A 15,207-nucleotide genomic window follows, 5' to 3' on the forward strand; every position below is an offset into this window, starting at 1 on the left:
TACCATCTCCAGAAGCTCGGCCGTACGACTGCAGAGGAAAGCAGCACAACTTCGCCGATGCTCAAGCCCGTGTCCGTCACATATCTGCAGTAGTGGCAGTACCGGCTTTTGTATTTCTCAACATTGTGTCTGTGCTCTGAGCTTGGAAGAATTTGGCAACGACATCATCTATTGCATGCGCTTAAAATTCATAACCTGCAAAATAAGTCCTCAGGTGTCAAAAATCAATCTCGCAGTGAAGCGGCAACTAAATGGCAATCGTGGGAAAATGCATCGGAAGTAACTTTTGCTCTGAAGTCTACAAGTCATGTGTTTCTCTAAAACATTGAAGAAAGCGATCTTTAATTATAAATGTGTGCCAGACACTGGGCGCATGCGCCAATTTTAATTTGAGGAGAACTGTGTGCTAAGATAAGCGAGAAACCACTCATTCCAAGAAGCACTGCACGTAACGCCGCCAGATTATGGCTGCCAAAAGATGAAACCCTGGACGGAATGCCACCTCCCGGAAGGGGAATTTGCAGCATCGCTCCCTCTCTCCTCACCATCGCGAGTGTGTGCACTCTACAGCAGAAAGGTGCACAGAGCGTATGACAAGCTTCCCGAATTCCTGAACTCGATCATGCGCAATGCATGATTACGCCTGAAAAGGAGGCTGTATATGCATGATTCATATTTATAAAGCTTCCCGGTTTTGCGAGGCTTTGGAAAGTAGAACGTCCTTGCATGGTTGCTATGTGTACCGAAAATGAACGGACGACCTGGAGAGAAGTTTGGAAAAGTAAGCTCTTTATTGCAAAGTCTACACTCGGTTTCAAGCCGCTGATTTTAAAGTGCCAAATGCACCGAAGTTTTCTTGTCCTAGTTCCAGCACCTGCTTGTCTGTTACCTAAACTCACTTGTCATTTAGCCCCATCAAGATTACTCGAGTGGCCATGTCAAGTTTAATGAGTTGTTTACAGGAAATTTTACGGAAACATTACGACGGACTAAAACAGCACAAACACAGACCACAAAAGAAAAAAGTATTTTAGGACATTCCAATTTATTTCATTTACAGTTCCAGTCATCAGCTTACGCATATCATATTTCAGTAAACAGTGTTCAGATCAATATCCTAGACCTTTACGAACCACTCTTTACCCTTGGCAAGCAAAATAATAAAAAAGAAACGAACAAGGAAATAAAAAATGTGCGCGCTGAAAACAGCCTAAACGCTCAACATGTTCAAAAATAGCTGCCATTGAAGCGTTCTTGGTGTTCACATCCGCTCAGGTGTTGGTGGTGGCCCCGCTCTGCGCTTAGTTCCTAGGCGCCTTGAACGACTTCCCCTTCTTAGAAGGCTTAGTAGTGGTCATCGCCGCTTCTGTGGTGGTGGCGTCGGTCTCGTTTGGAGGGTTGATGCGGAGCTGCGGAAGCATATACAACAGCACGTTTCAGTGACCCGGATGACGCTTTAGCTCGAATAGGGAATTATCAAATCCATTACTCTACATCATCCTTATCATCATCATCAGCCTACTGTAGGTCATAGGCACAACCTCATCGGTCCTATTAAGGCTGTGCTCTATGTTAGATACTCGTCAACTAATCTCATCCTTCTACCTGACTTAATTTCTACCGCGCTCAGCTACGCTTGCTTTCCCTTGGTATGAGTGTAACTGCAAACAGAATAACACCCTTTACGCGTTTATTATCACACCCTCCATATAGAATACGTGCACATCTTTAATGGGTGCAGTAAGCAGGACTGCACCCAGTAAAAGGGTGCATCAGTACTTCAATACACCCTTTCTAGAGGGCGTAGGTTATAGACACGGAAATGCAATTTTAATGGTGCGATTTTGCTAACATTAGCGACCGTCGCCTATCTTGCCTTCGCTTTTCGTGCCTGCCCAAACCCGCTTATGGTTTTCGGGTACATCCGAGAGAGTGAATCTACTCAGTTGAACGCACGTTTACGAATAAACTGATTTAAGAAACAATGGCCTAATAATAATGATGATATTTAGTAATAATAATAATAATAATAATAATAATAATAATAATAATAATAATAATAATAATAATAATAATAATAATAATAATAATAATAATAATAATAATAATAATAATAATTCCCTTAGTTTCATCAAATAGCCCGCTTTCTATGAATTCCCTCAAAAAATGACTCAAAAGGTCCCGCATGGGATTCTGCTAAAAATAAAAGCCCGTAGGATTAGTCCGCAGAGTCTCCGTTAACAAATCTTCAGTGAAGCAATTGCATTGTTCAATGTAATTTTACTACGGCGCGCACGGTTCGTGCGTTCATAACTGATCACGCCACCTGCGTACGCTGAAGTGTACGAGTATTTATTGTCCGCAGAAGCACATTTTCCGGCACGTCAGTGAGAAACACTTCAAGCTGGCAATGGGTGCACTTTCGCCTGTGGCCCAGAACGCATGAGTTACGAAATACCTATCGGGCAGGAAGTTTCTGTGACGCGTCTGACCTTTGAAACAATGCGTCGTTGCAAAACTGAGCCGGCTGAAGGGCCGCATGCGACCAATAAGGAAAAGTATTTTCTCAAATGAAATTAGGCAGACAATAAACGTTATTTGCGAAGTTGGAAAGCACCTTCAGAAACAGCCATTCTATTCATTTCTGATAAAGAAAATCTGCCGTGTCTTTTTTCCGAGCTACAAAGAAAGCCCGCGAATTACAAAAGCAACCACGTGACTAGCGCATTCGAGTGCAACCAAAATCACCCGCGGCCGTATCTCGATGACCCAGTTCCAGCGTTAGGCTGGTAAGTTGACGATGGCTGCACAGCCCACTCAGCCAGCCCGCCATACTCGCTGCAACTTGCATATTCACAAGCGCCGACTGGCTCACGCGTGCAACGAAACCACCGCAGACATATCAGCCTGCCGCTGCAAGCTATGGTCGCAACTGACTTTGTTCTCTCAAGCCACTGTTGAGAGCAGGGCGATCGTTGCGCGCGAATGCCCTAGTCAAGTGATTGCTTTTGTAATTCGCAGGGTTTTTTTGACGCTCGGAAAAAAGATACACGTGAGGCTTTTTTATCGGAAATAAACAGAATGTGGGTTTCTGAAGGTCCTCTCCAACTTTGCAACTATTTGTATTTGCTTCTTACTCGCTTAATTGACAACCCCAATTTGCGCATAGAATATTTAACAGGTGGTAATTAGCATATATAGCGTCTTACGTAACTGCATTACGTGAAAGATATCGCCCAGAATAGGTATAGACCCGTCCTGTGCTAAGCCGTAAACGTCGACAATTCTCGCAGTGATGCTTGAGGAGAAACAACTCGTATCCCGGAAGCATTTTTGAAAACGACCGCTAGGCGGCTTTCAGTGGCGCCCCTGTAGGCGGCGCATGGGCCGTGCTTACAAACGAGGCTGCGTTGCGTGGCCAAGGAATAGAGTACCCGATTCAGGATTCGAGGGCTCAGGAAGGCTTGATCCCTACCTCTTTCCAACTTGGCCACATCATGGGGACACGTAACGTCACACAATTCCCACCGACGAATCATACTCGACCATTTTATCTGCCAACCAGCTTCTGCTAAAGGGCATATGCTCGTTATTGCTTGCTCACAAAGCTGAAGCCTGATTTTCTGCAGTACAGGGCATCTAAATATGCCGCATTAAGATAGGGGGGAGAGAGCCGGAGGCGCGGCTGGAATGTATCGTCGAAGATAGGCGCCGCCATATTAATTACTTGTTACAGCGTTACGGTCGAAAGCTCGTAGAACCAAAAACATTGTTAAGGGTCAAGATTAGAGAGCAGTGATGGACTGCGCATTTTTAATTCGTGCCCTGCGTAACAAAGGCGGTAAATAGTTAAAAATAAATATGACACCTGCCCTCGTTTATCCCAAGCCCTGCCAAGGGTTTAGGTGAATCCAACACACTGTGCCTTATAACCTCACTCACCAGAATGCGCTGCTTCTCGGCGCACGCGTACTCGGACTCGTCGACGTCGTTGTAGCAGTCGGACTTGTAGCCCTTGGGCAGACCCTTGCCTTCGAACTCGCAGAGCTTCTCCACGGGCCTTGCCTTGACGATCATCTTGTCGAGGGCGCGGGGCTTCTCTTGCGGGCAGTAGAACACCTTGGGCGTGCTGGCGTCGAACACGATACTCTTGCGCATCATGTCGGCCAGCGCCACGCAGGCCACCTGCATTATAAGATGTGTACACTGGTATTCGAAGCGTAATGTGTGGACAAAAGTAAACGGACCAAGGTAATGCTTTTCTAAATTCTTCACGCGTTGCCTAATTCCATCTGGGAACTATGGTATGTGTACTGAAGTAGCGGACACCTGTGCCCTTTCTGGTGTGTAAATTATGCTTTTTATGTCCGATAGAGAAGGAATAATTGGAATTAGGACGGAATAGCGTGTTGTGTTATAGTGGTCTAGAAGATTGGCGCTATACTTGTGTCCGCGCCTGTGCAAGTGCTGTCCATTTGCTGCTGCGCGATCTGTGATGTCTTGTCCCGACAAGCCAGCTTGGTGCAATATTGACGAATACAGCTGAGACACACGCAAAAAAACGCGGCATATATAGCTGTCCTCCTGTCTCTTTTCTTCAGGAATACGTATAAGCAGGCTTACTCCCAAGACAGCGTGGATCAGCTATCAATACTTGAAGCCTAACCTGTGCACAGCTGCGTCAACATCAAGATGCATGGGACGTGGGAACATGAATATTCGTTAAGAGAACTTTGTTTTACAAATATTTATTCGCTTTACTCCCCAGCCCGAAGAAGTCCTTCCATATATACCCCTGAGGCTTTGGCTTAAGCACACTGGACAATGTAGTGGATATAAGAAAACAAAAGTTGCTAAACATCTGTTACTGCTTACCTAGACATAAAATAGCGCGCAAAATTAGTTGAGGGCGACATGACTGAAAATCATTTCTATATGCCGGTGGATCAACCTGCCAGCCCTCTAAAGGAATCTTTCTGGAGCGAATCGATAATTGTACAACGCATTGCACTGAGCACAAGAAAGCAGGAAAACGAGCTTAGCAGAAGCATGATGGTGGCAATCGCTTTCTAAACTAAAATGCGAAGGTTAAGGAATTCGGAATGTTTACGTTGTTATCTTCGTGTTTATCGAAAGTGCAGGAACAGAGAGTACTCGACCTGTCTGGACTGAACCAGCAAAAGCCGAATTTCACTACCTCATTTCTTTGCTCATCATCGTATAACCTGTCCATTACTTCATTAGTCAACAACGACAAAATGTCACTGTGTATTTCTATTGTCAATATTTGATTACTTTTGATCAACACTCACAAAAGCAAGCTATGAGTGATTGTACAGTACAGGGTACTACTCACCATTGATAAAACGGTTATCGCCACAAGCTTATCTGTGAAAGAAAAGAAAGTGAAGAAAATGTAGCCCCAGTCAGCTCTCGGGGCGAGATATACAAAAGCCACGGTTCGTCCCTTCCGGAGTAGACACGATTAATGGCAGGCAACGCAAAATGAACGACGAACACAATAAAGTTGGCGTCCTTGATATGGTTCGGCAGGCAATCATTATTACAACGTCCACGTCACTTCGAGATGCAGACGGATCTCACGTAATTGCAGCCTGGATCGCACCGATAGCCGCCAAGCATGTCAAGGTCGCGCAGTCTATTTTTAGTTCATCCAGCAAACATACTAACGTAACGTTACGCTCGACCGAACCCGATTAATATTTCATTTGCCAAGCATGTCACGTTTAACTGAGCTTAGTAGCATGCTTTACGCTTATAATTGGTGCCAGCACTGGACTCATTCATCGAACCAGCTCCCAATAACAGGATGCAAAACAACGCGACAGAATATTTGCACGTATTGCACGTACGAAAGCCGCGACATCTGGAGGAAAGAAATGGGGTTTAACCAACTCGTCGTTTTTGGAGGACTGACATAAAACGGGTTCCAGTTTTCAGTATTCAGCAGTACGCTTCTAGAAATCTCGCTACCCTTCAGGCCTAAGCCACAGCACCGTTAAGCGCAGCATCATCGAACACTCCTAAGAACTACATCGCTGAAACTCGGTGCGGTTTCTAGCAACCCACCCGCGGTAGGCGTGTATCATCTCGAGTAATCTCAAGCAAGACGTTCCACTTACACATGTCGAGTCCTCGGCGTTATACCTTGGTATCAGTCTTCGCAAACAACGCGTCACACAGCGATATGGAGGTTTGTATCTGAAGGCGCACAATCCGAAAAAGGCTTTGCTCGCAGCGACTGACGTAGCCAGCACAGGGGGTTGTGTTGTGGTGGCGGCCCCGACGGGTTGATCTCTCACGCTTGGCTTCTCTCCTAGAGAGAAGGCCCGCCTCAGCCTTCTTTGGCGCCCTCCTCTCCCGAAACCTGTTCCTGGGTTGAGGGCGGCCAACCAGCCGAGCAGCAGGAAACGTAAGTTTGGAAGACACCGTCTCCATCGTGGCTGGGCCGGAGAGACTTCCTGGCGAACTTGGCGTGTGGCACGCCTGCTGTTCTTCTCTACAGAGCGTGATCGCCGCTTCTCGGGCGAAGGTTCAAGTGCAACCCGTTTTGTCGTCGCTTGTTTCACTCAGCTTTTCGCGTCTTCCTTGGCCAGGCAAGGCGGAAGACACGACAGTTGTGTCGTGTTGTGCGGTCAGGGCAACCGTTTTCACGTGAGACCACCGTGCGTGAGACTCTGTGCCATGCGATGACGGCTCAGTGCATCGTATGCATGCACGTAGGTGACCACGTTTGAAATGACTGTGTATCAGTTGTGTACCTCATTCGGTGCTACCCGAGTCGGAATTAAAGCTGGCTTCCTCATGAACGGAAGATTTCACACACCATAACTGTTGGCATGGAATGCAAGAAGCGTACTACGTGTAGCATGCGAGGATGGGAGCGAAAGGTTCCAGCAAAAGTACAGAAAAAAAAATAATAAATTTTGCTCTCCTCCTAGCCTCTACGTCCTCATATTGCAACTTACCCGCCTCCAGCAAACGTGGGCCTGTGGCGCAACGGATAACGCGTCTGACTACGGATCAGAAGATTCCAGGTTCGAATCCTGGCAGGCTCGCTTCAATTTTTGTTCTTCGTTTTTATTTTTATTTGCAATGTAAACGCGTGTATGGTTGAATTTTTCGGACATAATCGCTACATTCTGCCCTCAAAATGAAATATCTGCCCGTCTCGCCGTGCACACCGGAGCGTATGCCTCTCCGACATTCAACACTGATGAACACTGACGATTATTCGACAGCCTTCACATTTTGTTATCTCTCAGCAATAATTTATAAGGCCCAGACAGATCCCATTCCTTTCTCTGACCTTGTAGGAGATCAGGAGGTCAGGCGACAAAGGGCAAAAGAAGCCTATGGAAATCTACATGATGCTACATCTGTAATAACTGGTTTGCAGGAAGAAAAGGAGTAGCATTTGTCACCCTTCTTTTCTGTGGACATCTGAACTGTTCCGTTCAGATGGAAGAGAGGAAGGTGGGAGTGAAAGCTGAAAAAGAGAGAAAGAAGTGCCGTATAGAGGGCTACGGAGTAATTTCGACCACCCCCGCTACTGTCGGAGTTCCCGGCGATTCCGAACGCCGGCGGCTGCGTGTAGATGGAGGCGAAACGGAGCGACGCCTCTGTGCTGTGCGATGTCAGTCAGCGCCTCCTCTATTTTATATAAAAAATATAAGAAGTACTTTGTCAGTGCAATGTTAAAGGCCCCCAGGTGATCGAAATTAGTCCGTAGCCCTCCACTAAGCACCTCCTCCCTTTCCGCTTTCATTCCGCCTTCCTCCCTTCCCTATGGCGCGATTCAGGTGTCCACAGAACAAGTGTGATAGACATTGTCCACTTCCTTTCCTGTGCACCAATTATTACTAATTAACGTGCGCTGTCATCGCACCACACACGAACACCGCTCCATTTCGCCTAGATCGAAACGCAGCCACCAGCGATCGGGTTAAACTACATTCTTAAATAAAGCTTAAATAAATTAAGCTTAAATAAAGACTGGACAGCCCCAAATGTCGGAGTCTGGAGCCCTCAACCTCACCTAACCCACCCCTTCCCCTCTAGGACTCAGGTCATCCTCATGAATAAAGATGAATGAATGAATGAATGAATGAATGAATGAATGAATGAATGAATGAATGAATGAATGAATGAATGAATGAATGAATGAATGAATGAATGAATGCTCTTTTGATGGGTTGAAAAGGCAATTATATCGTCATCATTAGTGAGACTATGCCCACTTTAGGGCGATGACCTCTCTAATTTGCCCGATCCTGTGCTAGCTGCATCCACCTGTGCTAGCGGATGCAGTGGAAGGTAGTCGTGGTAGGATGCAGCACAAAGACAGTAACTGATAACAATGGGTTAGAGTCCGCAGCACCCTGTATTAATCCGCTGACGTTTTGGGTGCTTGGCAACATCAATGAAGCAAGATGCATGAAAATAGTTCCGATAACTAGTTTCTTTCGCAATGACATGTCTCTGGGACAGTGCCTCCTAATAAAGACAAAAAAGAACAACTAAACCACCAGAATACACATGTGACAGCTTCAAGTACAGTGAGCGGTCAAGGCCAGCTACACGACAGGCAGCGTCCATAGAAAGCATGGGGTTGAACAAGGCAGTTATTTTATGTGCTCTGTGGAAAATACTATACTTCGTACATAATAAATCGAAGAGAAGTCTATATATAGCCTACATATAGCCCACCGTATACGACAAACTGCGAAGGCGTGGGAAATAAGGTTTGTGCACTCATTCCCAAAGTTCCAGGGCCAAGGCACGAGTACATTTTTAACTATCAACGCTCTTCTCGAGATGATGGTGCTACATTTTATTAATCGTGACGCGACGCCTGGTCTCGTCGGTGTATTCAGTACAGGGGACACAAACACGCTTCCCCGAAGCGCCCATTTTATAGGGCCAAAGCTATTCGTTTCGGTTCGATTAGCAAACGCAAGTCAAGGCAGCCTTTAAACTGGCGTAGGGGGAAAAAAGAGGCCATAAATGTGACGCCGGAACTCTAGGAGACCATGCTGCGCAGCTCGGACCCTGTGCTCCAGCTAGCCGCCATCCAGCTGGCCTGGGACGCCGCCGGCCCACAACGTCTGTCGACCTGCGTCTGAGGCGGGGCCCCGCCATCCATCCCAAGCGATGGAGGGCCAGAGCTGTTGTTTTTATGGCTCTAGGAAGAGGGAATAGAAAATGCACGGGCCTGCTACTGGCTCTGCAGCTGAGCCCCCTCCGCTGCCTGATTGATTTATAGGAAGGGAAAGGCGTTGTAACTGTCTCACTTGTTTTTCTGTGGACACCGCAACCGCGCCGTGAGGGAAGGGAGGAAGGTAGGAGTGAAAGTGGAAAGAGAGAAAGAGGAGCCGTAGTGGAGGGCTATGGAGTAATTTCGACCACCTGGGGATCATTAACGTGCGCTGACATCGCACAGCACACGGACGCCTCTTCGTTTCGCCTCCATCGAAACGCAGCCGCCGAGGTCGGGTTCGAACCCGGGTACTCCGGCACAGTAGTCGGGCGTCTTACCACTGCACCACCCCGGCGGGGTGCCCTCCGCTGCCTCGTGCGGACAGAAGAGGAAATAGAGAAGAAAGAAAAGGAAGAGGGAGAGAAAGACACGCGCCGCAACAACAGCCATCGTCCACCACCGAAGCGGTGGCGGGTGCAATGACGGCCTACAACAGATAAAAATTCGCTAGCCCCCGCCGCAAGCGGCGGTGACCTACCTGTCTCAGCCCATTTTTCTCCCTCATCCGCTGGTTTAAATAAAAAGTTCTACTCTCTCTCTCTTTTGTGACTGAAACAAGAGCAGCGCGTAGTGTGCTGTGCGATGTCAGCGCACGTTAAAGATCCCCAGGTGGTCGAAACTACTCCGTAGCCCTCCACTACGGCTCCTCTTTCTCTCTTTCCACTTTCATTCCCACCTTCATCCCTTCCCTTACGGCGCGGTTAAGGTGTCCACAAAAACAAGTGAGACGGTTACCGCGCCTTTCCCTTCCTTTAAACCAATCAAAGCAGCGCGTAAGTCAAGAAAGTTGTCAGTAATGTGTCAGTAAAAAAGGGAAAATTTTAAATGCTGTTTAAATATACTAAGAGGCTACTAAATCAATCTAAAAGTAAATTACAAACATGGCGTCAGAAAATAAGGTCTTCAGTTAAAATGCTTGAATAGTTTTGGACATTGTATTTGGCGGCTTTTATTCGGTACAACCTAGGCTGTGGCGAAATTTGCACTGCTCGTGCGGTCCGGGCCTGGTGTAAGCCTTCCAGACAACCGACGCCCACCCCAAGTCAGGGCTTTCAGGTAAGCCAGGGACGGCGCCCCACTCGAGTTTTAATAAGCGTCAGTCATTCAGAACGAGTGGCTGTTTAACGCGTGCTTTGTCAGGATGGGCTCAGTTTTTTCATTTGTCAGGCAACTGAGGAATATTGTAAGATATTTTGAACAAATTGGCGCAAAAGGTTTAATCTTTCAAAACGCAGCTGAATTTTGCTTCTGATGTCCTGCAATCACAACGAGTATTTACGACTTTATATAGAAAACCATCGCGGTGAGTTTTTAACCTAGTCGGGCAACTATGAAAAATTCTAATGTACTTTTATGAACATGTTACAGAAATACTGTGATGAGAATAAAAATTTGCTCTACAGTTTCTTCCGCGCCATAAAAGTTCTATCAGACTGCTGCAGAAGACAGATGAGGCGTACTTCTTTGCAAACAGGAAAAAAGTAAAAAACGAAAACAAATGTTAGTTATATGTGGTTTTATGGCCCATAAGCAACAGTGGCTATCATGCGCCACACACAAGGTTAGATGATCTGTCAGATGTTTAGGGTTATGATACTTTGATATGATATGATATGATGATATGAAGACCTTTAAAACATTGGCTTTCTTCAGAAATGCGCAAATAGAAAAATTGACGAGTGCTTGTTCTCTTAAAAGTAATGCAGGGTGAAATGGAATGTGCTCCTTGTAAAATTGTAAAAAACAAATGTGCAGAGGGAAAGTCTCCGCATATATTGTTTGTTATCATGTTGCTAAACGATAAGCGAAACAATTATGTCCAATAAATGATTTCGAGAAAATGTCCGATGAGAGCATGGAGATATTTCCACGTATTCTCCATCGGTGTGAAACAGTCTGACGAACTGGCAGACGACGAACAGCTGGCTATTTCCGCTCATCCCAGCTACACATACACTCATATCTAATATTGACCTCTAATGACGCCCCATGGAGCTTTTAAGGGAGACAAGACGGCCATACGCATCGCCTTTTGCAATTTCGTCATCGACTGAGAGGCGGGGCAGCTATATACAATGTACTGCAACTTTATCCTACCCATTTTTTTAAATTCTTAAGCCTATATATATATATATATATATATATATATATATATATATATATATGGGCAGATATGATGCGGACACGTGATCATGGACAGTTGAGTGCGCCTCCAAGAATTCCGCGGATGCCACACGCCGTTGTAAAAAATAAACTGCACTGGACAGCCGTCGAATTTTGCGTCTTCAGAAGAGGCGCAAGTGCTTGGCCACCAGAGCCATTCCTTTATTGAAGCGACGTTGCTTGCGCTGAGTTGTCGCGCTCTGAATTACCTGCGTAAAAATAAGGGAGAAAAAATAAAGCAGGGGTTGAAAAAAATGTATAGGAATGCATCAGAAAGCAACATCATAGCGCCGCGGCTCTTCAGGACCCAAAAGTACCACATAAAAAATGAATTATCAGGGTACGGTGCTGTGACAGAGTGCGGCTAAATAAAATGGAGTTGGTGGTTATGATATCTGGAACGCTAATGCATGCACAGTGCCGAGTTACCTATGCACAGCACTACGGTAGGAGTACGATTACCCGCAAGGACCAGTGACGGCACTCTAGCCGTCATTGCTAGTTACAAGACAATGCGGCGATAATACACTATCGATTAACAAAGCCAGTGAGGTGGAGGTAAACGCAGCACTTTTCTTTCTGTCCTTACAGACATCATTCTCCGGAGTAAAAAACCGGCGCTGAAACAGAAGGAAGCCATTCAGAAATCCCGTAAGGTGAGGAAGAATTTCATGACAAGGTGGAAAAAACCGGTTGGTGTTGATCACCTTAAAACATGTGAAATCAAGCTATAAATCAGTTGCGCAGGCCTTATAGCTGATAAAAGTTGTTGCTTGCGGAATAGCATACTCGGCCTTACAGGCGGAGGGTGCTTGGTCCGTGCAATGCATTTTCAGCGCGTCCACCACAGAAATAGAATAGAAAGGACCGAACGTTCTTGGCATGGGCAAAAAGCTGATGCACTCCCCCCCCCCCCCCCCCCCCTTTCCGCTCCCCCGCCCTCCGTGATGCCCATATTGCCCATGTGTTAGGTGATGTAGGCTCCGGCTCATAAACTTGAGGTGACGACCCGGACCAGGCTGTATAATTATCTTCTTTTCTCGTTCTCTTTATTTCTCGAAGGTTCGAGTGGATTTGAGTAGGCTACAAGAGACGAGTGCTGCTTTGTGCGAGCCGCGTGGTTTCACGCTCTCTCTCTCTCTCTCTCTCTCAGTGCAAGATACGGGATAACTGCTCCAACCGATATCTGTAACCTCGAAAAATGGATTCCCGATTTTGCCTCGGAGGCAGAACTACCACCCCAGAACCACCTGCGCCTGAAGAGCAACCTACCGCGGGCCATAAATTCCTCCACCTGTAGTAAGCGCATGCCAGCCTCCTTAAACGCGGGAAACATCGCTTGGGACTCTCCATGCCTCGACTTCTCGTTCAGAAATGAAGGTTCAGCAACACACTCTTGAATTGGAAAAGCAAGAGTAGGGGTAAATTTGCGATAGTTGAATTGACAATCTGGCACCATAAAGAGTTGGTTCCTACTTGGGAACCTCTTATGCCACGCTGTCACTAAACTGGCCAAAAAAGATCAATTGGTTCGACTTATATCCCAGTATTCGGATGCACAAACCCGCCGAACTCCAGCAGCGATATGTAAACGCCAAAGAAAATGGACCCCTAGCTGTCAAGCTATACGGGGCTGGACAATGCGTACCTCGAGAGGGACATCGAGGAAGAAGTGGTGGGGCCTTCGCTAGGCCAACACAGCACAGGCACAGCACCTGGGGCGGAGGGAGTATAACCAATAGAGTTCGCCCAAATCTGGACCCCAAATCAATCTCCGTCTTAACGAAATTCGTCAACCATCACTGGAAATCAGGCACCCTCCCGCAAAAGGTGGAAAAATGCAAAAATTGATTTTATTCCTAAAGATGGCGAAAAGCTGGCGAAAGATTATTCCAACCCAACCTCCGTGACTTCTTTGGGCAAGCTATTGGAGCACATTATTCCTACTATGCTTGAGAGCTATGGTGAGGTCAAGACACTCATTCCGAGCACAGTGATTGAATCAGCGAAAATTTATCCACGCAGGATGTCATTATCCGTCTTAAAAGGGACATCATAAGAAAGGAACAGAAACAAACATACTAGAGCCGTCCTGGGCTTTGGCTTAAACAAGGCCTTTGACAATGACTCACACGGCATACTTGAAAACCTACGTAGTATTATCCCAGGTATTAGAACATAGAATTGGATGCGATCATGCGATCCTTTCTGTTCAAACGCACGCCATTATAACACTATAGGAAACGTAACGTCCGCTCATCAGACAGCCCGAGGTTTATTCGGCTGGGCGGTGACAATTTTCGCTCTGGGGATAGCCAAGGAGCGCCTATAATCTCATTTAATGATCTCCGTCACCCCTCCCAACTTGGACGAAGGAATTTATGTCACCGCACAACTGCCATAATAAAGAGGCGGGGATCACCTTGAGTGGGTGTTTCCCTAACAAGATAGTCCTCTCCCACATATTCTCAAATCAATTTTCACCCGATTGCAAGGACCCGTCGAGGTGGCGGCTCAGTTCTCGGCTGCTGGACCGGAATACGCGGGTTCGAACCCGACCGTGGTGACCGCGCTTCGATGGAGGCAAAAAGCTAGGCGTCCGTGTGCTGTGCGATGTCAGTGCACGTTAAAGGTTCCCAGTTGGATGAAATCATTCCAGACCTCTTCCTCTCTTCTTTCATTCCAACCTTCCTCCTTTCCCTTACGACACGGCTCAGGATTTAACCGAGTGTGTGACAAAGATTGCGCCTTTTCTTCCCTCTAAACCAGAGCAAACAAAATCGAATGCAGATTGTGTGCAGAGGATATGAGTTACCCTTACTCATATCGTCTGGAGATGAAAGGAGGACCCCCGCCTCTAGAATTAGGGGAAATGCTGCTTCCAGACGACTAGGAAACCCTGCTGCGCAACTCGGACCCGGACACACAATACCAGATCCTCAAGCGTCCACATACGGCCGCCAGCAGGCTTGATCAGCTGGCTATCTAGTAGGGCAATCTAACCCGGCCCTGTAACTGTATAATAAAATTTTTATATCTTTCTCTACGCGCTCCGCACAATTCTGGAGCTTTCGAGGTTGTGTATTTAAGAGCACGTCGAATTGTAAACCGATACCAGGCCAGGCGTAACCTGAGGGAGTAAGGATGCGCCAGCTATAGAGAAACCATGATGCGAGAGCTGCGAGCTCTAGAGAACGTAATAGCCTGTGTAGCTGCGACATTACTGAGTCAGTTTTAGCAGCTGGAAATGAAAATTATAGCTTTTCTGAATTAACGTTTACTTTATATAAAGCTCAGTTCCTCTACTCTCCATGCGTCATCGTCCTTCATCTTATGTCAGCTTCTTGTCCTCTGCCAAGTCGATGTGCCCCTCGAAGAACCGAGGCACAGGAAAAGAACCTGAACCTTTTATTTGGCCGATTTTGTCTGCATCGCGAAAACATTTCTAAAGCGGGTAGTAAAATATTGGGTTCGGCGCAATTACAGTGATAGTTCCGTTAGGGACGAAGGTTCGGTGTACGAAGAAAATCATTAGGGATTGTGGGAATCCTGCCTTCCCTTCACTTACCCTATGAGCGACGATGCCGTGCGCTCGTAAGTACAGGAGACATTTATAAAGTAAATAAAAAATGGACGCGCTGGGAATACAGCTCGGGTCCTAAATCAGCACAAATCACAGTTGGCCAGTGTTGATAGATTACTGCATTTTAATGAGAGAGAATATATTATCACTGAAAACAGATTTTATGTTTCCTGAATGCACG

At 46.5% G+C, this 15,207-nt stretch overlaps 1 protein-coding gene and 1 non-coding gene across 2 annotated transcripts; one reads left to right on the forward strand and one right to left on the reverse strand.

Annotated features, from left to right (window-relative positions):
- Window positions 1-772: 772 nt before the first annotated feature.
- LOC146182347 (uncharacterized) lies at window positions 773-6,324 on the reverse strand. The gene is made up of 4 exons (XM_084577438.1): window positions 6,144-6,324; window positions 5,357-5,388; window positions 3,943-4,185; window positions 773-1,409 (listed from the first exon to the last, which is right to left on the reverse strand). The coding sequence occupies exons 1-4, from the start codon at window positions 6,145-6,147 to the stop codon at window positions 1,302-1,304; spliced, it is 387 nt and encodes a 128-aa protein (XP_084433564.1). The 5' UTR covers window positions 6,148-6,324; the 3' UTR covers window positions 773-1,301.
- A 682-nt stretch (window positions 6,325-7,006) lies between these two features.
- Window positions 7,007-7,079, forward strand: TRNAR-ACG (transfer RNA arginine (anticodon ACG)). Its single transcript has one exon. It is a non-coding gene; the product is annotated as a tRNA-Arg (tRNA).
- The last annotated feature ends 8,128 nt before the right edge of the window (window positions 7,080-15,207 follow it).

The sequence above is a fragment of the Amblyomma maculatum genome, chromosome 8 (genome assembly GCF_055883805.1).
Source record: "Amblyomma maculatum isolate TAMU_Amacu chromosome 8, ASM5588380v1, whole genome shotgun sequence".
Lineage (NCBI taxonomy): Eukaryota > Metazoa > Arthropoda > Arachnida > Ixodida > Ixodidae > Amblyomma > Amblyomma maculatum.

Excerpts from the sequence above, each read along its gene's own strand:
- LOC146182347 (XM_084577438.1), bottom strand. Across the intron at positions 4,186-5,356 it reads CGATAACCGTTTTATCAATG|GTGGCCTGCGTGGCGCTGGC; the intron begins GTGAGTAGTACC and ends CTTATAATGCAG. Across the intron at positions 1,410-3,942 it reads CCGAGAAGCAGCGCATTCTG|CTCCGCATCAACCCTCCAAA; the intron begins GTGAGTGAGGTT and ends ATGCTTCCGCAG.